This window comes from Eublepharis macularius, chromosome 1, assembly GCF_028583425.1.
Source record: "Eublepharis macularius isolate TG4126 chromosome 1, MPM_Emac_v1.0, whole genome shotgun sequence".
NCBI classification, from domain to species: domain Eukaryota; kingdom Metazoa; phylum Chordata; class Lepidosauria; order Squamata; family Eublepharidae; genus Eublepharis; species Eublepharis macularius.
Genome location: NC_072790.1, coordinates 237,624,146 through 237,648,826, shown reverse-complemented (window position 1 = coordinate 237,648,826; position 24,681 = coordinate 237,624,146). Strand labels below are relative to the sequence as shown.

Sequence of the window (24,681 nt, the reverse complement as noted above, 5' to 3'; positions counted from 1 at the left end):
TTCCCAGCATTCCCTTCTTGTAATCCCTTCTGACTATCCAGAACGATCATCCCCAGAGTCGCAGGAGGACCTGCATGGAAGATAGCCCTATGGGTTGGGGGAGTAATTGCTGCTGCTTCCTCTTCTGCAAGCAGAGCTATGTGGAGGGAAGGGGTCCGTTGCATCCCCTTGCCTCATGTTTAGGGTTGCTAGCTCCAGGAGATCTGGGGACAGATCCTGGGAAGAGCAAAGTTTGCTGAGGGAGCTCAGCGTAGAGGCAACACCGCAGAGTCCATCCTCTGGAATTGTCATTTCTTCCAGGGGAATTGATCCCCGTTGTCTGGAGATCGCCCTCACCTGGATAGCCCTGGTGAGCCTGACCTCGGCAAATATCAGAAGCTAAGCAGGGACAGCCTTGGTTAGTCATTGGATGGGAGACCTCCAACGAAAACCAGGGTTGCAGAGGCAGGCAATGGCAATTCAACTCTGTTCATCTCTTGGCATGAAAACCCCAACCGGGGGGGGGGGGTGTCGCCATAAGTCAGCTATGACTTGAGGGCACTCTCCATCACTCAGTCTGGTGATCACTTGTAATTCTGGGAGAGCTCCAGCCCCTGTCTGGAAGTTGGCTGCCCTATTTCCACCTTACTCCAGCCTGCCAACCCATGTGGCTATTCCTGCACATGGACGCCACAGTCCCAGGGTCCTCCACTGGCTGAAAGGGCTGCAGGTGAGAAATGCAGGGGGAAAATGCCCGATGCACCCAAGCAGTTGAGCCGACACACCCTCTGTTGTACCTGTCATTTCCCCCTACCAGGACTAAAAACAGCCCGAGGGAGGCATCTTTTGATAGAGGCAAAGGAGCAAGAGGGAAAGAGTTGATCTCCCCTTCCCTGACGCAGCACCTTGGATCCCTGTTGCTAGTCCCCTAGGGCACAGATTAAAAGCCACAGATCTCCAGCATCAAACCTGATTATTTATTCATGTAATGCCCTTCAGAGGGGGCCCTGTTGTGTCCTTAAGGGGCTTGGGGGCCCCTGTGGATATGACCTGAGGGCATTATAAGAGCTGGCTGTTCTTAGCAAGGATGGGGTTTTTTGGAAAAGGTGAGAGAAAACAGAGAGTCCTCCTTGTGAACAGATGGTGAACGTGGGAAGGGAACCCTGGCAGATGTTAACAAGGGATATGGGACATCCTGTGCACAGAGGCTGTGCTCGGAGGACTACGAACCCTGCTTTGCTGTGCCGAGTCCCTTTGGGGGACAGGCTCTGGCCTGTCTGGTACCCTGAGACTTTGGGTTGGTTTCGAAAGAATATCCCTGTTGGGCTCGTTTCCAGCAGTGGCCAGAGAGGTGCCCCTGAGCCATCAGCATACGGGGCACGAAGGCAAGAGAGCTTTCCCCTTTGTTTATCGCCCCAGTATCCAACACCCATAGATATACTGCCTCTTAAACTGGAGGTTCTATTTTGTTCCCACATAACAGGCACTGATAGACCCATAATAATATATTAATAATTGATTTATATACTGCCTTCAGGACAACTTAATGCCCACTCAAAACAGTTTACAAAGTGTGTTGTTATTATCCTCACGACACACTGTGAGGTAGGTGGGGCTGAGAGAGCTCTGAGAGAGCTGTGACTGACCTAAGGTCACCTAATAATAATAATAACATTTGATTTATATACCATCCTTCAGGACAACTTAATGCCCACTCAGAGCGGTTTACAAAGTGTGTTATTATTATCCCCACAACAATCACCCTGTCAGGTAGGTGAGACTGAGAGAGCTCTGAGAGAGCTGTGACTGACTCAAGTCACCCATCTGGCTTCAAGCGTAGGAGGGGGGAATAAAACCTGCCTCTCCAGATTAGAGTCCTGTCACTCTTACACCAAACTGGCACTACACCATGGTCTCTTTCTAAGGGGTCCTAAAAGCCGCTAAGCAGCCACTGTCCAGAATGTTAGACTATGTTGTTTATATTTTACCCTGTAAGGCTTCTTGAGCACCTTTCAAGGAAAGGTGGCTAATAAATGTTTTAAATAAATAAATGAACAGCCAAAAAAAAATCAGAGACACCCTAGCTCTGTTATGTCTTGTATTCTCTTTCCAGCAGACACTGGCTGATTCCGCACACGTTGGATAATGCACTTCCAATCCTCTTTATAGACCATTTGGAACGGATTTTTTTGTGTGCAGAACAAAAAATCCACCTCAAACAATTAATAAAGTGCATTGGAAGTGCATTATCCAACATGTGCAGAATCAGCCCGTTAGGAAACAGAGCATGGCCGTTTAACCCTCCGCATCTTGTACTCAGAGATAGACTGGGTGCAATGGGAATGAAACAGGTTTGAAACTGGTTTAAACGTATGTAAGAATATTTGGGGAGGTCCTCCCAGGTCCCTTCTGCCTCCTTACTTGCCCATTTTGGTGCCCGCTGTCCAGATCTTCCACATGACCTACGACCTGGCAAGCGCCGTGGTCCGGATCTTCAACCTTATCGGGATGATGCTTCTGTTGTGCCACTGGGACGGGTGCCTGCAATTCCTCGTCCCGATGCTGCAGGATTTCCCGGAGGACTGCTGGGTGTCCATCAACCACATGGTGGTGAGTTCTCCATCCCGGATATTGCCCGCCGCGCCCAATTTAGGTGGACTGAGGCTGTGTTGGGGGGGAACTAATTCTGGAGACGGCATAGGATTTGTTGACCTCTTTCCACTTGGAGCATGCCTATCAAATATCACATCCTTGTGTTGCAGATCCAGGGTTTTGGAGTGTGTGTAAGCAGGGCTTTTTTTCTGGGAAAAGAGGCGGTGGAACTCAAGACCGCACAATGGCGTCACTTTGTATCAGATGGAACAACGGGGGAAGTTTTTTAAAGTTTAAATTGCCCTTGGTGAAAATGGTCACATGGCCGGTGGCCCCGCCCCCTGATCTCCAGGCAGAGGGGAGTTTAGATTGCCCTCTGCGCCGTTCAACGGCGCAGAGGGCAATCTAAGCTCCCCTCTGTCTGGAGATCAAGGGGCGGGGCCACCAGCCATGTGACCATTTTTAAGAGGTGCCGGAACTCTGTTCCCCCGCGTTCCAGCTGAAAAAAAGCCCTGTGTGTAAGGCTGCTATATGAGTTGGTTGTCGCCGGCAGACAGTGCAACCATTGAATGTATTTCATTTGTACCTTCCACATTAGTCCTCATGATCCTCAGTTAGTCCTCCATAAGACAAAAGAGTTTGTTGACTGAGAATTCCTTCGTGCTCCGGCTAAGTTTCTCGGGTGCAAAGACAACAGTGGGCTTGTGCCATTGTGGGTGTTTCATATTAGCCTGGGTGTCTCTTTCTTGGCTCTAATGCAAGTCTTCTTTATCAAAAGTCTGTCGACAGTGGTAGCTTTTCAGGAGATATTTTGCCAACATCAGACATACGCATCTCCTAAATTGCCATAAATGTTTACCGATAGCTTTGAGCATTTCCCTGTCCTGTTTTTTATTCCAAAGGAGCTTGGGGGCTGCATGTGTGGGTCTTCCCTTCTCCGCACAACAACCGTGTGAGGTAGACCAGACAGAGATAGAGTGGCTGGCCTGGTCTAAGATCACCTAGTGCAGTGGTCTTCAAGCCATGGTTGGGACCAGGGGTCATTTCATAGAAAAAGAGCTGCAGGAACTCATTAGCATAACTCATTAACACAACTCATTAGCATATGCCACACCCCTTGACATCACTGAAAGTGTGTCATTAGCATAACTGATTTGCATATGCCACACCCCCTGACATCACCTATCCTGGCTGTTTTGGACCCAGTCCTGGCCATTCAGGGCCGAAATTGGGCCCAAAATGGCAAAAAGGGGCTGGAAATGGCCAAAAAGGGGCCCAAAATGGTCAGAATTGGGCCACTGCTGAGTGGGAGAGTGATCCACCACCTGTCAGAGGCCTGATCTTGGCTGTTTTGGGACCAATCCTGGTTGTTTTAGGCCCAATCCTGGACATTTTGGGCCAAACCCAGGCCAAAATGGGCCCAAAATGGCCAAAAATCAGGTGGGCGGGGCCACCTGACATGTGACCTCTTTGAAGAACTACCAGAACTGCATTCCTGTGTGTTCCCCCTCAAAATGAACCCTGGTTGGGACCCCTAGGATGGTAGCTGAACCCCTGCCTGTTCGGATGTGACTTGTTATCCTCTATATTGTTGCCGTGTTTTTTCTATTTTTGGAATATTTTTAGATGATCTCTTCTGTCAGTGTGCCTCTCTAGAGAGCGCAGTTACACATTTCCTGCCTCTCTTTGCGTTCATGCGGACTGCAGCACCAGAGACTATGAGGCAAGATCACTTTTTAGGATACTCTGGCACATTCTCTTCCTGTCACATGACTGTGCTGCTATATCATTTCTTGCCATGAACTTGCAGTTAAAGCAGAATCCTGTTTTTGAAAAGGTTGAGACCGCTGATATACTGAAATTTGTGGCTGAGGGGGGATTTGAACCCAAGTCTCCCTAGTTGTTTACGCTAGCTCACAATCGTTCATGTAGGCGGAGGAGGCATAGCTTAGTCCTAAAGGATATGCTGTGCGTAGAGAACAGGGGAAGGCTACGTCTGTCTCTAGAACTACATGTGACTCAGTATGAAGCCGAACCGGTTTCTTTTTAAAAAAGAAAATCAAATCTTTGAGTTAAGGTATATTGGAGGAATAGGTGGGATGTTAGAGCAACCGATCCATGAAAGAAATTACAGGCAAAGATTTTTCTGGGACTCTAGGGATTCTAAAACATGCTTTCCAGAAAGAGAAATGACAGAGGTGAACAGTTGCCAGCAATCCAAGTGCAAACTATGTGTAGATTTATGCCAGTGCACTAAAACTATCACACAGGGTGCCGCTGTGCATATTTATTATCTATCTTGGGACCTTGTGCATACCAATTATTATTGTTGTTGTTATTTATGTCATTTATAGTCTGCCTTTCTCACTGAGGCTCAAGGTGCATTACATAGTGTGAGATCAGTACAGTCAGTATCAAGGTCATTTCCATAAACAGTGCTATAGGGTAAATAAATGCAAGTTTACAAAGACATAGCATTAGCAAGAATCCAATACAGAGTTGAGGAAATAGTTGAAACAGAGCATAAGCAATGCTAGGACTGGCATTAGACAACACAGAGATTATACTTAAAGCAACAAGCAGTACATAGGCACACATACTTAAAGCAACAGATGGGATGTAAGGCAACATAGTACTCAAGTCTCTGGTCCCTAACTTGTTAATGAAGCATCTCTTTGAGACCCCCTCCCTACAGTACAGCCTTTTTATCTGAGTAAAAAGCCCTTCTGAATAATTCAGTTTTGCAAGGACTCATGACAACCAGTGTTTGGGCTGCAGAAATTTCATGGACTATGAAACCACGTGTCAATTATCAGTAACGTTCAATTGTACGCGTCCAGTTATGCAAATGGACTTTCTTATACTGGTTCTTTGCTGATCTCTGGCACTGAATATTGATGTCGTTTGACCTTTTAATGGTAAAAAGTTGATGACCCCCTTTAGAAAGTCCTCCATTCCGTCTTTGACCTCTCCCGTTAAAGGATCCATGGAGCAGGTTTTTGGGAAAGCCTGAAACCTTGGAAAGCCCCCCCAAAAGACAATACTGGATGAGATGGACCAGTAGACTGACTCAGTGCACATCTGTATTGCACTGAAGGCCTGTGGTTCAATGCAAATAATAATAATAATAATAATAATAATAATAATAATAATAGATTTAGATACATAAATCGGCATTGCACACATAAAGTCCCAGGAGCAATTCTCAGTGTCTCCAGTTCAGGGATTTCTGGTAGGAGCTATTGGGAAAGACCTTTATCTGCCAGAGTCCCAGAGGAGTCATTGTTAAGTAGAACAGACAATTGGCAAGATTGGCCAGTAGTCTGAGTCACTGCAATGCAGCTTTAAAGAACCGGAATATTGCTTTAGATTTCGACAGAAAATGAGGCTAGGTGACTGTACTAAACCATGACGTTTGTATGTCCGGAAGCTCAAATCAGATTTCAGATTTATTACAGTCAAATGACCAGCACGAAAAAGTTTACATATACAAACCACAGTTCCTATCGACATAAAAAGAAAGAGAGAAAGGATTTAGTTAAAACCGTTATCATACCCAGCAGATAATAAATCCTTAAAAAACTATCTTCAGTCTCTCCTTTTGTTAAAAACTTCCGCTTGTTTATGACCAAAAAACAGTATTTTGCAACTGTCGAGGATACAGTCTTCTTAGTATCTTCCAACAAATATTTCACTAGCACAGAATCGTCAAATATCAAATGATTATCCAAAGATTTAAACTTGGAAAGTAATGGATATACTAACTGCTGTCTCTCTTCGGAATACAACTTACAATGTAAGAGAATAGGAGCAACGGTTTCAACTTTCTTCTCTGGGCGTATGCAACATCTTTGATGGATAGGCATGCGAAGAAACCTTCCCTACAACACATTAGAAGGGAAGGCGTCAAAATGTGCTCTAGAAAAGGCCCAGCTGTACTTTTGGTGCATCATGTTAGAGAGATACGGGGCTGCAGCAAATCCAGACCATGATTTAAGACTACTGTACATACTAGGTAAGAGTGCTCCATCTGTTTGGACCTCTATGAGCCAAGCTACAAGTGACGAATTACACTTGCCTGGCAAGTGAACAGACTCACGTGTATTCCTCCCTGTTCACTTGCCCTCCACTTGATCACTACGTGGATCACTACGTGGATCACCATGTGGATCACTTGATCTCTACGTGGATCACTACGTGATCAAGTGGAGCGCAAGTGGAGGGCAAGTGAACAGGGAGGAATACACGTGAGTCTGTTCACTTGCCAGGCAAGTGTAATTTGTCACTTGTAGCTTGGCTCTCAGTTAACCAAACGTTGTTGAACCATAGACTGAAGCTCAAATCACCCTTTGGGGTCCAATCTGCGATTAGCATGGCTTAGCCTGATGTCTGAGTTCATCCAGCATCTTAAGATTAACATATTGGCAACAATGCAAATGACTAAGTAAACAGTGGAGAGGAAGAAGGTGAATCAACCAAAAGTTCTGTAAGCTGCCAGCCCTTTTGAAAGTAAGGATTTAATAATTAGCTAAAATTGTTACTGTCCCACTTGCTATGTTGACTGTTCCTGGAACGTGGATGGCCTGAAACAAAATAAAGATTAAAAAGAGAGAAAGAACACACAAACAACTCTTAACAATTTACCAAAAGCTTTCTGCCTGATCACCTAGCAGTGGTCTATACTCACCGTAGGCAAGCGACTGTTTGCAAACTGGCTTCTCACCATGACACACACACACACACATCAATGACTGATCTGTGGTGCAGTTCCTTTCTTTCTCTGCCCTACAGAATGACTCTTGGGGAAAACAGTACTCCCACGCTCTCTTCAAGGCCATGAGCCACATGTTGTGCATTGGATACGGGCAGCAGGCACCGGAGGGCATGACTGATGTTTGGTTAACAATGCTGAGCATGATCGTGGGTGCCACCTGTTACGCCATGTTCATCGGCCATGCCACTGCGCTCATCCAGTCTTTGGACTCTTCTCGGCGCCAGTACCAAGAAAAGGTGAGAATGGGGGCTGGGTGCAAAGGAGGTTGCTCAGGCTAGTCTGTGTATTCATTTTATGTACGTCATTTATACCTTGCCTTTCTCCCCGGTGGGGACCCAAAGCAGCTTATGTCATTCTCTTGTCTTCCATGTTGTCCTCTCATGCAACACTGTGAGGTAGGTTTGGTTGAGAGGGAAAGTAAGTGGCTCAAAGTCACCCAGAAGCCTCCATGGCAGAGTGGGGATTCCAACCTGGGTCTAGTCCGACACTACACCATGCTGGCTGTCTTGTGCTTGCAGAGGAGCTGCAGTCTTGCAAAGTGGTGTGCTTTAACCTTGCAAGCTCAGCTCTTAGAAGACTCACTTCGCTGGCTGAGCGATCATCTAACCAAGATTCGCATCCAGTTGCACCTTAAAGACCAACTAGATTTCCAGGATGTGGGATTTCAAGAGTCAAAAGCTCCCTCTCATACCGGCAAATCTAGTTGGTCTGTAAGGTGCCACTGGACCCGGATCTTGCTCTTTTTAAGAGGAGGCTCCCCAGTGACTCTGCTCAGCTTAGGGTTGCCAGCTCCGGATGGGTCCTGGGTATCTCCCAGAATTACAACAGCTCTCCAGACGCCAGTTCCCCTGGAGAAAATGGCTGCTGCGGAGGGTGGACTGTATGACACTATACCCCGCTTCCGAAATCCTGCCTTCTGCCAGCCTCCACCCCCAAATCTCCTGGAATTTCCCAACCTGGAGTTGGCAACCCTAGCCCAGCAGAATGTGTTGATTCCTTGTTCTCCCAGCTGAGGGGGGGGGCGGGTCAGAGCCAATGGAAGGAAGTATTTTTCCCCTTTAAAAATGATGGGGCAAAATTTAGAAAACTTTGCAAAACACAGGAGCAGTTTGAGTTTTTTAAGAAGCAAACAGTCACAAGTTGGCGGAAGCTCATTGAGGGCACCAAGGTCTGTCTGTCTGTCGGTTGCTCACTTGCTCGCTAGAGATCTGATGTGGGATAGCAGGCCTACTGCATTACTAAAAGTGTCTCTTTGCCTCCATTGAGAGCCAAGCTACGAGTGAGGCCTGACACAGGTTGGACACTTGTCAGCTTCCCTCAAGTTTTGATGGGAAATGTAGGCATCCTGGTCTTGCAGCTGTAATGGAGAGCCAAGCTGTAAAACCAGGACGCCTACATTTCCCATCAAAACTTGAGGGAAGCTGACAAGTGTCCAACCTGTGTCAGGCCTCACTTGTAGCTTGGCTCTGAGGCTGTACTCATCAAGAGAGCAAATATTGCAAACCTGCTAGAAAACTGCTGAGCTCTCTCCTTCAAAGAGAACCCATCTGGGCAGCTCTTTGTTTGGAACTTCTCACTTGTTTGGGTGGGACAGAACTCAGTACAGCATCTGCCTGCTTTTTTTTTCCCATTGGTCAGCCGGGTTCTCCATCACGTTCAGGATCCAGAGGAGTTAGCCGTGTCAGTCTGTAGTAGCAAAATAGAAAAGAAAAGAGAAAACTAACGTTACTGTAGCGTAAGCTTTCGAGAATCACAGTTCTCTTTGTCAGATGCATGGAGGGTAAGAAGAAACTGGTCAGATATATATAGGTGATGAGGGGAGGGGGGAGTAGATGCAATCAGTAGCTTCTGATAATGAAATCAGTTACTTCTGATAATTCTGCTTCTGATAACATTCATAGTCCCTATTCAATCCAAGCCTGACTGAGTCAAATTTACATATGAATTCCAATTCAGCGGCTTCCCGTTGGATTCTGTTTTTGAAAGGTTTCTGTTGAACTACAGTGACCTTTAAGTCCTTGATAGAATGTCCTGGTAGACTGAAGTGTTCTCCCACTGGTTTCTGGATGTTGCCATTTTTAATGTCAGATTTGTGTCCATTCTTTTGCGCAGAGGTTGGCTGGTTTGTCCAGTGTACAGAGCAGATGGACATTGTTGGCACATGAGGGCATATATCACGTTGGAGGATGAGCAGCTGTAATGTTCTGGGTGATCCTTTCACTGGTGTTGTTCTTTGGCATTCAACTGTTTAGCTGAAAATGGAAAAAAAAATGATAAAGAAAGACTGAATGTTAAGCTAGTCAAAATCCGTCAAGCAGGTTCCATCTCTGGCCTGACAAGGCCTGCCTCCTTCCCAAAGCCATGCATTGATACTCTCCTCGGTCTTTTCCATACAGTACAAGCAAGTGGAACAATACATGTCCTTCCATAAGTTGCCGGGAGACACGCGCCAGCGGATCCATGAGTACTACGAACACCGTTACCAGGGCAAGATGTTTGATGAGGAAAACATTCTTGGGGAGCTGAGTGAACCTTTGAAGGAGGTAAAGTTTTGGCAGGGCCTATTCATGTGGGGTTGCAGCACTGAAAGCTAGGAAAAATTTCTGTGGACATGAAAAGTTATGTCCGTGCTAGATGTCAGTTTCAGGTAGGGTTCATAACCACATCAGACAAGCCCTGCTGCATCGGACCCGTCCATCTAGTCTAGCAGCCTGTTTCACAAAGTGGCCAACCACAGTCCCCACAAAGGCCTAGAAACAGGGCACGAAGGCCACAGCCCTCTTTTAAAGTCTGGCTCCCCCACCTGGTATTTAGAAGTATACTGCCCCTTCACATGGAAGTTCCATTTAAGTATCAGGACTCTTGATACAGCTATCCTCCAGGGTTACTTTTGTGCCCTTTTACAGCCGATCTAAGCCAATGGCCATCTTGTGACGATAAGTTCCACAAGTGAATTCTGTGTTAGGAACATAAGGAAGTAAGAAGAGTGTTGCTGGGTCAGACCAGGAGTACAGCGAATGCAACATCCTGGCCGTTTCCACACGGCTTACCTTGTTCCGGAAAACAGCGAAATCTCGCACGAAATCTTGCGAGAAGATGCTGTTATCGCGTCTTCTTGTGCAATAACAGCGTCTTCTCGTGTGATTTCGCACAATAACAGCGTCTTCTCGTGTGATTTCACACAATAACAGCGTCTTCTCGGGCGATTTCATGCGAGATTTCACTGTTTTCCGGAACAAGGTAAGCCGTGTGGAAACGGCCCCTGTCTCACACAGTGGGCAACCAGTTACTGGGAAGGGACAACAAACAGGGCATCGAACTGTGTGATAGATGACTCCCTTTCGAGCTGTAGTGATGAATGTCTGGCTTCCTTTGGTTTGTGTTGAATCTAACGTGGGTGGGGGGGAGGACTCTGAGTTTTATGAGTGAAAAAGAATGCTCTGTACTCGCTACACACCAAACATCAGGTGTTTAATAGGAGATGTGTGGAACCAAGAAAGTAATAAGCAAGAGAGTATATATGAGCTTGTGCAAAGCTCTTTACTACTCTGAGGTGCTCAGGTCAAATTCCAACAAACACCTGTAGTGAACTTTCTCAGTCCTTTTGCAGAAATTAAAGAAGTAGGCATTTAAATCAATGGATATTTCTTCCAAGCATGCTCGAGTCCCATCATCTCTCCTGAAACAGAGAAACAACAACAAAAAAATAGCTAATAACTCCTCCCATTAGTCTTTTTGTTGTCAAAAGCATTTTTTAAGGTTTTAGTTTTTCAGCACATAAAAGGGATAATTTTAAAGGTTTCTTCCAATTTTTTAAAAAAATATTTGTTTCTGTGTTGCAAAACACAGTATACTTTCCTTAAATCTTGGAGTTGCAAAAGTATACTGATGGGACTTTAAAAGCCAATTTCCCCAATGTTCACAGTCTCTGCAAACCTTAAATGGGGAAGGGTGTTCTTTCTTTACTTCTTAGCTCCTGCTCCTCCAAGTTCTGCAAAATGTGGCAGAAGGTTATCAGAGCAATGCCTGGGGGATAAAGAGAGAACGAATCCCATTGGAGACAGAGATTGAGGAATCTGCTTATCTTTAATCTTTAGACATTACTGGGGAAAGTGAAAGAATGAGACGCAGGGTTCCTGTTTTCAGCGGAAACCCTGCGTCCATCACAGTGTAAATCTGGGAGTGGGATAGGTGGTTGGGTTGGTAGGTAGGAGATGGAGATGGATTTGGATTTGGACGAAAGGTTTCTGAATTCCTCCTGTCTCTTCCCCCAACCAGGAGATTATCAACTTCAACTGCCGCAACCTGGTGGCCAACATGCCGCTTTTTGCTAATGCTGATCCCAATTTTGTGACCGCCATGTTGACCAAGCTGCGCTTTGAGGTCTTCCAACCGGCAGACTTCATCATCCGTGAGGGAACCGTGGGCAAGAAAATGTATTTCATCCAACACGGCGTAGTCAGCATCCTTACTCGTGGCTCCAAAGAAATGAAACTCTCAGATGGCTCTTACTTCGGTGGTATGTTTTAGAGGTGGAATGAAATTTCATGCCGAAAATTCAGTGAATGCTTAGTTTTTAAAAAAATGAAACTGCACAGTTCAAGAACATCCAATGAGTGTTAGGGTGGGGGGAGATTTGAACCTTGCTCTTTACGGTCAAAATCTAGCTGTCTAAGCCTCCACACTGGTGGACAAAGGATTAGCAGTTTACGAAATGCATTCGAGCCCATGAAAGCTTATGCAGCAGTAAGTCTTTAAGATATCACTTGATATGGCTGCCCTGCCAGAAATGAGTTACATACACAACATACACAATTTCTTGCTTCCTACTGTTTGCTTAACACTGAGATTCCTGCAATATTTTATCCTTCTCTCTGCTGGTTCAGAATCCACAGCTGGAAAACTTATATATAGGCCTCCCGCTAGGATTACAGAATTAGATTTTAAAATTATTTTTTATTTATATATTGTTTATAATCTGCCTTTCTCACTGAGACTCAAGGTGGATTACACGTGGTAAGTCAATACGATCAATTGCCGGAACATTCAATAAATAGTACAGTCAGCTATGGATTGCAGACGTTTGAATACAAGCATAATTATGAATAGTAAGATGAAACATTGCTGAAACAAGACATAAGTAATTTGACATGACATAACTATGTGGAAACTACCCAGTAGGAGCATATCAACATCAACAGCCATTATCCAGTACTATAGTTTACAATCCCTGTCCCTTCACCACAGCACCTCTCTATTACTTGAGTAAAAAGTCCTCCAGTAATAGGGATAAATTATGACAAAATAATTCAAGACTATGGTTTGAAAAAGGGGAACAAGATCGTGGACTAGAGGTGGGCATGAACCGAAATACGAACCAAAGTTCGTCACAAACTGAGCCGGTTTGTGGTTCATGAACCGGCGGTTCATCAGAGGGCATTTCTGATGAACCACAACGATTTTTAGGATGTATTGTCGAAGGCTTTCACAGCCGGAGAACGATGGTTGTTGTGGATTTTCCGGGCTGTATAGCCGTGGTCTTGGCATTGTAGTTCCTGACGTTTCGCCAGCAGCTGTGGCTGGCATCTTCAGAGGTGTAGCACCAAAAGACAGAGATCTCTCAGTGTCACAGTGTGGAAAAGATGTTGGCAGGTCATTTATATCTACTCAGGAGGGGTGGGGTTGGGCTGAGTCATCCTGTAAGAGTTTCCCAGGGTGTGGAATGCTAATGGAGGGAAGTGTTGTCAAGTATTTTAGTGTCCTGGAATAGGATACTGTGTCCTGTTTGAGTTAGGCTATGTTCAGCCACTGCTGATTTTTCAGGATAGCCAAGTCTGCAGTATCTTTCATGTTCTTTTATTCTTGTCTGGATGCTACGCTTTGTGGTCCTGATGTAAACTTGTCCACAGCTGCAGGGTATACGGTGTACTCCTGCAGAGGTAAGGGCGTCTCTACTGTCTTTTGCTGAGCGTAGCATCTGTTGTATTTTTCTGGTGGGTCTGAATACTGTTTGTAAGCTGTGCTTTTTCATAAGCTTTCCCATTTGATCAGTGATTCCTTTGATATATGGCAAAAACACTTTTCCTGTGGGAGACTGTTTTTCCTTAGTTGTTTGATTTATCCTTGGTTTACTCGCTCTTCTGATTTCATTTCTGGAGTAGCCATTTGCTTGAACTGCGTGGTTTAGATGATTAATTTCCTCATTGAGAAAGTGCGGTTCACATATCCAGTTCACAACACTTCCAACTACTTTGTCAGACTGTACAGGGAAGCCATTGATATTCACAAGCATAAGCACAATTTCAACAGGAAAGAAGAGACTTTAAGAATGAATAGAGCATGGTTTCCAGTCCTGAAAAATACCAGGCTAACCAAACTCTCTCTACCGACAATAGCCCTGCAGAGAAGATTAGCACATCAAGCACCAATCCATACGCAAAAGAACCTCCTCAGGATACAGTGAAGCCTCCCTCCATTAGCATTCCACACCCTGGGAAACTCTTACAGGATGACTCAGCCCAAACCCACCTTCCTGAGTAGATATAAATGACCTGCCAACATCTTTTCCACACTGTGACACTGAGAGATCTCTGTCTTTTGATGCTACACCTCTGAAGATGCCAGCCACAGCTGCTGGCGAAACGTCAGGAACTACAATACCAAGACCACGGCTATACAGCCCAGAAAATCCACAACAACCATCGATTTTTAGGATGGTTCGTTTGGTTCATTTTTCAGTTTGTCACTGCAGATATCCTGGCACCGGTCAGTTTCCTAGGCAATGTGGTAGGTAGGCGTTCTGCAGACCTGCCAATCCAGAAGTGACATAGTCACGAAGTAAACAAACCAGTTTGCGAACCGGGCAATTTCATGCCGGTTTGTGCTTTGTGAAATTCTACGAACCACGAACCGCAACAAACCACAATTTTCCCGGTTTGTGCCCACCTCTACTGTGCACTATACTTTGTATAGTATGTATTGTCTGTTTGTTCTAGGTCTTATTCTGCTGTAACTGCATTGTTTTCTCCTTACCATATTCTGCATTGTTTAACATATCATGTCTAATATTCTGTGCTTTGTTTCAAATTCCGGTAATCCTAGTCCTATTACATTGCTTATTAGATGTCTCAGCCTGTTGATTGCATCAATTGTGTAATCCGCCTTGAGTCTGAGAAAGGCGGGCTGTAAAAAACACAAATAAATAAAAATAAGGTGTGTATGGACAGCCTATTCCTGATGCCACATTTCCTTTTTGCCCTTCCAGAGATATGCCTTCTGACTCGGGGTCGGCGTACAGCCAGTGTGCGTGCTGACACCTACTGCCGCCTCTACTCTCTCTCAGTGGATAACTTCAATGAGGTCTTGGAGGAGTACCCGATGATGCGCAGAGCCTTTGAAACTGTGGCTATGGACCGGCTGGACCGCATAGGTGAGGGACAGAGACAAAAGCCATTAATAGGGACCTGTGGAAATACTGACATCCTCAACAGCTAGAGCAGAATTCCCCAGTATGATGACAATGGGTGCCAGGGTGCCCGCTGACATTTTCCTGGTACCCACCAAGTGTTTTTAGAAAGTGGGCAGACCCATGAGGAGTTCTTGTCCAGCAGGATTTCGGATTGACCGTTGGACATCTGATTCACTGTGCAGAACATAACAACGTCATTTCAGTTGCAGCTGCCGCCATAGTGTTTGTTTTATTTTCTCTTACTTCTCTTTCTAGTCAGTTTTTTCAATTACCCCTCTTCTCTTTGGCTCTTGGGAATCTTCTCTGTGTGTGTCTCTTCTTCCTGTGGCAGCTATTTCGTAGTTGCGCCCTCCACCCTTTGTCAGAATTTCAAAGGTCAACAAACCAAGGGTGGGAACGGTCACAATGTGACCCTCATCACCTGTGAGGAGAGGAGATCGAGAAAGGATAGAGGTTTTGCCCAGGATTAAAATAAGGAAATTCACATATTCGACTCCTGCTTCATATAAAAAATAAAAAATAGGTTTCATTGGCAAATGTATGGAGGCTTTTGAAGAAGCGTGTATATAGCGAAACGGGATACTTAGCCAGGCACACCCGTTGCCACTCTCCCGCCGGGAGAAACCCCCAACTGTTTGTGGGGGTTTGCTCCCTGTATGATTATTACTAAACTGGATATACAACACGTTGCCTGAGATGAACCAATAAAAGAACTTTGGAAACGAATTTGCGTCCTTTCACAGAATTTCAAAGGTGCCTACAGGCTTCAAAAAGTTGGGGACCCCTGACCAAGAGCATATAGTTTTTCCTGCCTCATCTATGGCTCCAACACCCCAGTGGCCAGGCAAAGAACAAAAACCCCAAGCCCACCCATATCTGTTTCAGTCAACAAAAAGAAAAATAATAACAACATTTGATTTATATACCGCCCTTTAGGACAGCTTAACGCCCACTCAGAGCAGTTTATGAAGTGTGTTATTATTATCCTCACGACAATCACCCTGTGAGGTAGGTGGGACTGAGAGAGCTCTGAGAGAGCTGCGACTGACCCAATGTCACCCAGCTGGCTTCAAGCGGAGGAGTGGGGAATCAAACCTGGCTCTCCAAATTAGAGTCCTGCTGCTCTTAACCACTACACCAAACTTGCTCCATTAATTAGGGCTGTCATCCCTATTAAAGAAATCTTAGTCAAATTAATCACATCCTTTAAAAAAAAACTATCAAATGAATCCATTCGCTTGTTAATTAACAACTGGCAACAAGTAAAAACAATGGTTCTGAACCAAAAAGGTATAATTGTCTGTTAGATATCCCTAGACTCCCACCTCCCTCACAGAATGACAGTCCTCAAGATTTCACAGGAGTAGGAAATGACTGTTTAACTAGTTTAAATCTGTGGTGCTGGGTTGTTGTTTCTTTACTTCTTTGACCCTCATCTCAAATGTGTCACTCAATGAAATGAAACAGACTAAAGAAATCACTTCACACCAGGGCTTTTTTTCTGGGAAAAGAGGTGGTGGAACTCAGTGGGTTGCCCTCTGAGAAAATGGTCACATGGCTGGTAGCCCCGCCCCCTGATCTCCAGACAGAGGGGAGTTTAGATTGTCCTCCGCGCCGCTGGAGCAGTGTGGAGGGCAATCTCAACTCCCTTCTGTCTGGAGATCAGGGGGCGGGGCTACCAGCCATGTGACCATTTTCAAGAGGTTCCAGAACTCCGTTCCACTGCGTTCCAGCTGAAAAAAAGCCCTGCTTCACACAATGCACAATTAACCTTGGAATTCATTGCTACCAGAGGCAGCCACTGGCTTAGCAGGCTGTAAAGGAGGACCAGACAAACTTGTGTGGTCTATTCACGGTGACAGATGGAATGGATCCTCTAGGTTCAGGCTCAGTATATCTTAGAATGCTGAGAACAAACATCAGCAGTCTGTTGCTTTATGCTCTGCTTTAAGAATTCCAGAGATATCAGATGCGTCTGACGAAGAGGGCAAAGCTTATGCTACCATAACATTGGTTCGTCTTAAAGGTGCTACCGCACTCTTTACTATTTAAAACAGGATGCCGGACTGGATGGAATCTTGATCTGTTTCAGCCATCATTCTCTCTCTTTGTGGGCATGCTTTTTTATTCTTCCGTACCTGTCCCCCTCTCCTCTCCAGGTAAGAAGAACTCGATCCTGTTGCGCAAGCGGGCAGAGCACAGCTCCAGCAGCGTGAATAATGAGATGATTCAGCAGATTGTCAAACATGACCGTGACATGGCACATAATATCCGGGACCTACCACCAGTGATGGCCGGGCGGGAGCTGAGTGGCAAGCCCGTGATCTGGGAACCGCTGGTGCACGCCCCGCTGCAGACTGCTGCCGCCACCACCAACGTGGCCATCGCGCTAACACACCAGCAGAGCCTAGCGGCTCACATCTTCCTGCCACCATCCTCCGTGTCCAGCCCTCTCTCTCCAGATTCTGCCTTCATCCCCCGACACCCCCGGCGTTCCCAACCCAGCCTGGGTGGCTCACACCCTTCTTCGGTCAGCTCCCCTGCTTCGGGGGCACCGTCTCATTTACAGACGCCGGCAGCTGGTTCCCCTTCTTCCCCCATGGTCCAGTGTCCATCGCCCTTGGAAAGCATAGGGCCTAAAGGAGGCCCTCCGGGACAGGCCCTCCCTCGGCCAGTCCAGAAGGGAGAGCCGGTCCCTGGAGTGAGCCAGCAGCGACTCTCCAAATCCCGCGGCACTTCTGTCTCGACCTCACTGCTGCAGCAGCCGGCAAGCACCTCGTCCATCCTTCCTGGACGAACTCTTCACTACAGCCTGTCCCGAGCCACCGGCTCCCACATCTCCCTGTTTTTGCAGCCCCAGCAGCTGGTGAAACACCGGAGCACACAGGGACTTTCGGTGGGCCGCCTCACCCAGGATATAAGGCCGCTTTCAGCCTCCCAGCCCTCCTTACCTAACCGGCTCACCCTCCAGGCGGACATAGGCCCTTCCCAGCAGGCCAGGAAGTCAGCTGGGAATCTGACACACCGGTCCTCTCCCTCTGTCACGGGGCTCTTATCCAAACCTGCCACCGGCACCGCAGGCCAGACTGCTTCGACCCAGCCGGTGCCTTTGGGTTCCAGCCGATCCATGAGCGGGGCAAGCACTCCGCAGTCCCCTGCCTCCACGCCCCGGCATGTGGCCAGCCCATCCCGTAAGGGCTCCGTGGCGTTTAGCCCTGAGGTGGACACCGGGAAACCAAAGCTCACGTCCAACATGTGAGGCTATGAGAAAGCCCAGGGCACCATCTTCTGACGTGTAGGGGGAGACGAGTCAGCTCCTGGGAGAACAAAACTTCTGGGGCTGAACCAGAGATGGGGAAATGGGCAGGGGCAGAGTTCAGTGTCACAGGGTAGGCGGACAGCTCTGGAAGATCGTTTCAGTTTGGCTTCGAATCCTGTCAGCGGGAAGGGAGAGGGAACCATTTCCTCAGCCCCTTGTTAACTAAACTCTGCTGTAGAGAGGAACCTACTGAAGGCTGAGCTGACCCCGACTCCCACCCTGTCTTTAACATCTTTGTCACCTTTGTGAGGGAAAACCTTTCCCGCCTCATCTCTGCCCTTTTTAGGCATAGCCCCTATCTCACACCCCATCTAGGCCTGACCTTGAGGGTGGCCTGTGGGCTTGGTCTCATATATTCGAGCCCGGTAGGCCCTGATTTAGGACCTTCGGAGGGTTGGGAACTGCATGAAGGGTGATGGCATCATTTATTGGATGAGGGAACCAAGTAATGGAGCAGTTCTAGGGCCCTCTCCCTCACCACAGCCTGCGTTCCAAACATGGAGGAAGAGGCCTGAGGAAGCAGGCCAAAGAAAAGGCCAAAGTCCTTGGTGTGAAGAAGTGCTCAACTTAAACTGCCCCCCCACCCCAGTACAGCCCTGGGCAAGTAACTGCCAATTTACGAACGCTCCTCGAGGAGTGACTCTCCACATCTCCCCCCCTCCTTTAGGAATATTTTTAACGAGGAGATATTTTATTGAGTGATTTTCTTCCCCCGGTTTGTGCAATATGCATCACAAGGTGTCTCGTGCGAGTGTGTGTAACCGTAGAAACCCCGGTTCCATGGGGAGAGAAGGGAGGACTGGCTTGGCTCCCGAGTCCCTCCCCTTCTGTCTGTCTCCACCACCCCAGAGACAATGGGATGGAAAGCGAAGCCCGCTTTTGCCGTTACTGCCATAAGCTCAGCTTCTGTGCTGGGCAGGGGGCCCTGGGAGGCCCCCACCCACCCTCAGACGGCAAGCTGTGGCTTCTCCCCACACCTGGCTCAGGTAACTCCCTAACTTGAAGGTGCATTAAGGCCCCTGTCTGTGGGCTGCCCCACAAAGGATTGTGCCAGGAGGGTTTATTTTTTAATCCAAACCCTGCATAGAGGGAAAACAGAAGATCACACATCTCTTTTATATCAGATTGATTGAGCCAGTGTATCTACTGCTCCCGGCTTCTGTTTATGGGATGAGTGCTAGAAGCTAATCAGGGCTTTTTTTCAGCTGGAACGCGGTGGAACGGCGTTCCGGAACCTCTTGAAAATGGTCACATGGGTGGTGGCCCCGCCCCCTGATCTCCAGACAGAGGGGAGTTTAGATTGCCCTCCACGGCGGAGGGCAATCTAAACTCCCCTCTGTCTGGAGATCAGGGGGCGGGGCCACCACCCATGTGACCATTTCCTCCAAGGGCAACCCACTGCATTCCACCACCTCTTTTCCCAGAAAAAAGCCCTGAAGCTAATTCAGAGCCAAGCTACAAGTGACGCCTGACACAGGTTGGACACTTGTCAGCTTCCCTCAAGTTCTGATGGGAAATGTAGGCATCCTGGTCTTGCAGCTGTAATGGAGAGCCAAGCTGTAAAACCAGGATGCCTACATTTCCCATCAAAACTTGAGGGAAGCTGACAAGTGTCCAACCTGTGTCAGGCGTCACTTGTAGCTTGGCTCTCAGACAAATGGAAGTAACACATCTTAGTCCTTCAGCAAGTGGGAGAGGGAATTCATGTGTGAAATTGGGTTAAAGCAATAGCCTTCCTTGATTAGAGAAATGAATGTATCAGAAAGAAAGATTTCGGCCTGTATAGAGAGGGATTTTTTTATATATAGGGAGAGCATGAAAAAACTGATCAGGGAGTATGGGACAGAGGATGGTTAAAGGATGTTAAGGGGCATTGCCTATATCTCTCGGGCACATTCTGAAGACTGTTTTATACATTCTATATTAGCAATCTCTTAATACCTTTGATGCGCAGTCTAGTGCATATGATCAAGTCAGAGCTACAAAAGGGCAGGATTCTTTCCTCCCCTTCTATCCATGAATGTTTCAGTGTGGTGCAATTATAAGCAAGCATCAATGATTGCAAATTCGGAACTGGAGAGCAGTAGATACTCCTGGATTAACTAACATGTAAAAGGGGGTGTTGTCGGGTTTGTGCCCCTAGTTCCTCTTATATCTGATAACGGACCCCATCTTGGGAGATATCAATCCTGGGTGGGTTTGCACCTTCCCTTTGAATCGGATAATCCGAGTCTCAAAAGGATTTCCCCTCTGTTGTTTTTTTTTATAGGTTTAAATCCGTTAGGCCTTGATTATTATTAATTTCTTTTGGTGGTTTCCTTTCTTCCCACTGCCTTGTGTACTCCTTGCCTCCCACGGAGAGCAGGGAATTAGATTTCCTCTAGCCCACCTACATGAGCGGTGGACCATTCAGGAAAGAAGGAGAAAGAAGTCTGGACCCAATTAAAGACCTCAGTCCTCCAAATGCTATGGGTACCTGTCAGAGCTGCCCATCACCAGCACTGAAATATAATAATAGGATTAGCAAAGTGCCCTCTTTTTATTTGGCCCTTGTGTCTAAACACTGCCATGGTTGGTGGGTGGTTTTTCATGGGCCTAGGACAGCCTCTCCCCTCACAAAAGTCTTTGCCCCAACCCAGTCCCTACAGGGAGGTTAGGGTCCTTCCAGTTCCATGGCCCAGCCCCATCTCTCCAGGAACCAGTAGTTTGCAACATGCATTCAATTTGTGGCTCTGCCAAGTGCCCAAATTTTGCGTGAAAAGGTATTGCTTTCAGATCCAGTTGTGTGACAAATTCAGGGTAGACTAGTTGCCCAGAACCTCTTTAATTTCTTTTCTCTGGTCCCTTCCTCCTGCTGCTGCACTGTAAAACGCTTTTGTTTTACTTTTTCACCTCTAGAGTGGGGAAGGAGGGAAGGCGATGGCATCCCGTGTTGTAGCCAAGCTACAAGTGACGCCTGACACAGGTTGGACACTTGTCAGCTTCCCTCAAGTTCTGATGGGAAATGTAGGCATCCTGGTCTTGCAGCTGTAATGGAGAGCCAAGCTGTAAAACCAGGATGCCTACATTTCCCATCAAAACTTGAGGTAAGCTGACAAGTGTCCAACCTGCATAAGGCGTCACTTGTAGCTTGGCTCTATCCCACCTTCTCCAGAAGCGGAAGAGCAGGAGGGAACTCTGACACAATCGGCAATAGGACCAGCAATCGCCCACCCCCTTCCTCTCCAGAATACCGCTAGAATAGGATCCCCGGCATAGAGGTGCTAGGCACATAGGGTAGGCCCCAGGGGTGAGAACCTGTCTCTTGTGTCATTTCTCTACGTAGGTTCGGATGTTGAGGGATGTCTTCCCTGCCGGGTGGGCCTCCACCAGATTATTCCAGCCTGGTAGGACATCCCTTCGAGGTGCATTCCTGAAGCAACAGCCAGTACTGCCTTTTGTCTGCTCTATCCCTTCTCTGCCCTCCTCTTAAGTCCCTTGTGACTCCTGCCAGAGGAGCCCCGAGTGCAATCACGTAGGTTCAAAACATTCCAAAACGTCTTCTTGTTTACACTTGATCAGGTAGAGCCATCTATAGCTGCCATTCCCATAGATACGCTGTGGAAGTGAGGGGACAACCCCTCATGTGCTCTGAGTGGGCCCCATGCATAGGCCATGTCCTCGCTGGAATTTTGATAGCCCCACTGCCAGGAGTAATGACTGACTTGGGGGGTAGGAATCCCGGCGTTTGGGGCACTTGGCCTCAGTGCATCAAAATATCCTTGGAAGCGCTGCACTTCCTCCCCTCCGTTTTGCGCTCTTTGAGGAAGACGGACTCTCATCAGAAGAAGGTATTTTTTTTACCTTAGAAACATGCAGTCGCTGTGGTTACGGGAGGGCATCCTGGTGTGAGACACGGCCATTATGAGTGTGGTTTTGTGTGTGCGTGTATGTGTGTTTGTGTGAGAGAGTGTGTATATGTATGTAGCACACACATGTGCTTGGGAATGTGTGCAATCTAGTCACCAAAGACCATGATCCATCAATTTGAACACTTCGCATCCAACAGTGTACAGAGCTTGTAGATTTCATATCACGGGGGGGAAATAATTAAAGCTCTTTTTTTTTCTTTTTTAATTTTGTTCGTTTATTTTGGTCGTTGTACCATTTAACAGATTTAAATAATAAAGAGAGACTTGGAGCTGTTTCTGTAGATCTGTGACTTCCCCGGCCTGATGAGTACCTCTTCCTGAGTGACACATATCTGGTCCCGCAAGATCCTTCCAGAATTTAGCAAGGCCTCAGGTGGTCGAGCGTGATGGCAGGGGGGATGGGCCAGCAGAAAGCCGCTGTGGCCCTGAATCAGTTGGCCTTATAGATCCAGAGCCAATCCTACGACTGCCAGAGCCGTGGCCATTGATCTGAGAATGCAATTAATTCAAAGGGGCAGTACATCTTATATTCAAGTGTATTCTGTCTCCCCAGCAGTGCATGTGTATCCACAATGGGAGAACAAGTGTAAGGTCTTTTACTTGAGCATCCTTGTGTAGAGAGACTCGTAGGGCCAAGCTACAAGTGACGAATTACACTTGAACGGCAAGTGAACAGACTCGCGTGTATTCGTGATCGAGTGGAGCACAAGTGAACAGGGAGGAATACATGTGAGTCTGTTCACTTGCCATTCAAGTGTCATCCGTCACTTGTAGCTTGGCCCTTAGAGGACGGGTGTGCCACTTGAGTTTCAGGGTTTCCCAACCCCCTGTCTCCAAGATCTGAACCGCTCAGTACTTGGCAACCTGGGCCGTCGTCACACGGGCTTAAAATTAGCGCGAAAATTGCGCAATCTACCGCAAAATTCCCACCTTATTCTGGCACTGTTGCGAGTCTGAGATTTCTCCTCTGGTCTCAATTTTCGCGCTATAATCTGCTTCCGTGTGACCATCCGGCATCGATTTCTATCCCATAATGACGGAATTTTCCCTTTCTTATCTTGACCCGTTATCCCAGACGCCCTTTCGCGCTCTCCTGCAGCGAGCTCCTTTTTTTAAAAAAAAAAACGTCCTTATATCGCTATAACGTCATAATATTATAAAAATACAAAGCAATGAAAGAGTGTTCTTTGTATGCTGCTCGAGCAGCATAGACCGAAAAAGTCTTTCCGCTGCCCTTCGCCTCCGACGGAGGGATCGCAGGTGTGCATGGCACAGAGTGATCGTGCTCTGAACCATCAAAACAACCAGTTGGGCCACCAGAACTACAAGTTCACTCGGTGGAGCCATGGTTGAGTCTTCGGCGATGGGGATCACGTCAGACAGGGGCTTTTCTCAGAACAAGAGTATATTTATGGATGTTCAAATTAGGAAGAAAAACAATCTTAGCCAATGTTCAAGCTGCTTCCAGGGCGGGAAAACTTGGCCAACCTATCCTGCTCTTTTGGGGTTGGGCTAACGTTTGGTTATAACGATGTAATGTCGTTATAACGCAATAAAGCGGAAAAAAAATTAAAAAAGGGGGGGAGGAGTTTTTTCTGTGCCCGTTCAAAATGACGGCACAGAGTGCTACGGTGTGAACAACTCGAAGCGGGAGGAGACGGTATTTGACAAAAGATTGCATCATGGCGCCGATAGGAACAATAGCGCCACATAATGGAAATTTGACGGAATAAACGCCCGTGTGACGACGGCCCCGACTTTGTCGAGGGTTTCCTCTTCCGATTCTGTCTTGGGAGGGTTTAAGAACTGTAGGATATTCAGGGTCAGTTCCTCTAATCACTGACCATGAAGTAGAGTTGCCAGCTCCAAGTTGGGAAATTCCTGGAGATCTAGGGGGTGAAACCTGGAGAAAGTGGGGTTTGGGGAGGGAAAGGACCTTGGCATGGCATAATTCCATAGAATCCACCCCCCAAAGTAGCCATTTTCTCCAGGGGAACTGATCTCTGTGGCCTGGAGACCAGTTGTAATTCCGGGAGATCTCCAGCCACTATCTGGAGGCTGGCAACCCTACCATGAAGATTGAGTCATCATGGCACTCCGTTCGCCACATGGGAGCTCGGTGATTGTTCCACAAAGGGAAAAAGCAGTCACCTACCTTATTATCTTTTAGTGTTAAAGGTTTGATCTTCATCAGAAAAGTATTTTATCATATCATCCTCTGGTTGTCTCCAGTTCTATGATTCTCTTAGTACCTGCATTTTCCCCCCTACAGGGACTAAAAGCAACCTCATTGGGGAAAGTGGCAGGATACACTAATATAGTAGACTCACAGGAGAGTGTAACCCCAATTGTATCAGGAGTCCAGTGGCTGCTATTGTTGCTTAAATTACACACCGGCTGATCCAATTTCAGATCCCCGGTGTTTAGTTTAGCCCTAAGGGATATTCTCTCTTACCTCTGGGTTTTCTGCCAGGAGGTCAATAAACCTCTTCCAAGTTAAGAGTTAAAAAACAGGAGGGGGGGGGATGACTTTGCAAATGCGAAGCAAATTCCACCCTGCCTCTTTCCCTTCCTAGGTTTCTAACGGGCACAGCTGGGCCTCTTCCACTTTCCCTAGCTGGATTACCATTTAATCCGT

At 47.0% G+C, this 24,681-nt stretch overlaps 1 protein-coding gene across 1 annotated transcript in view; it reads left to right on the top strand.

The window, feature by feature from the left end:
- The window catches only part of HCN3 (hyperpolarization activated cyclic nucleotide gated potassium channel 3), a 30,205-nt gene extending 12,133 nt beyond the window's left edge, over positions 1–18,072 (top strand). The window contains exons 3-8 of the mRNA XM_054985360.1: positions 2,428–2,589; positions 7,363–7,581; positions 9,742–9,888; positions 11,624–11,864; positions 14,610–14,774; positions 16,973–18,072. Coding sequence (XP_054841335.1) covers positions 2,428–2,589; positions 7,363–7,581; positions 9,742–9,888; positions 11,624–11,864; positions 14,610–14,774; positions 16,973–18,072 — 2,034 coding nt within the window. The remainder of the gene's footprint in view (positions 1–2,427; positions 2,590–7,362; positions 7,582–9,741; positions 9,889–11,623; positions 11,865–14,609; positions 14,775–16,972) is intronic.
- The last annotated feature ends 6,609 nt before the right edge of the window (positions 18,073–24,681 follow it).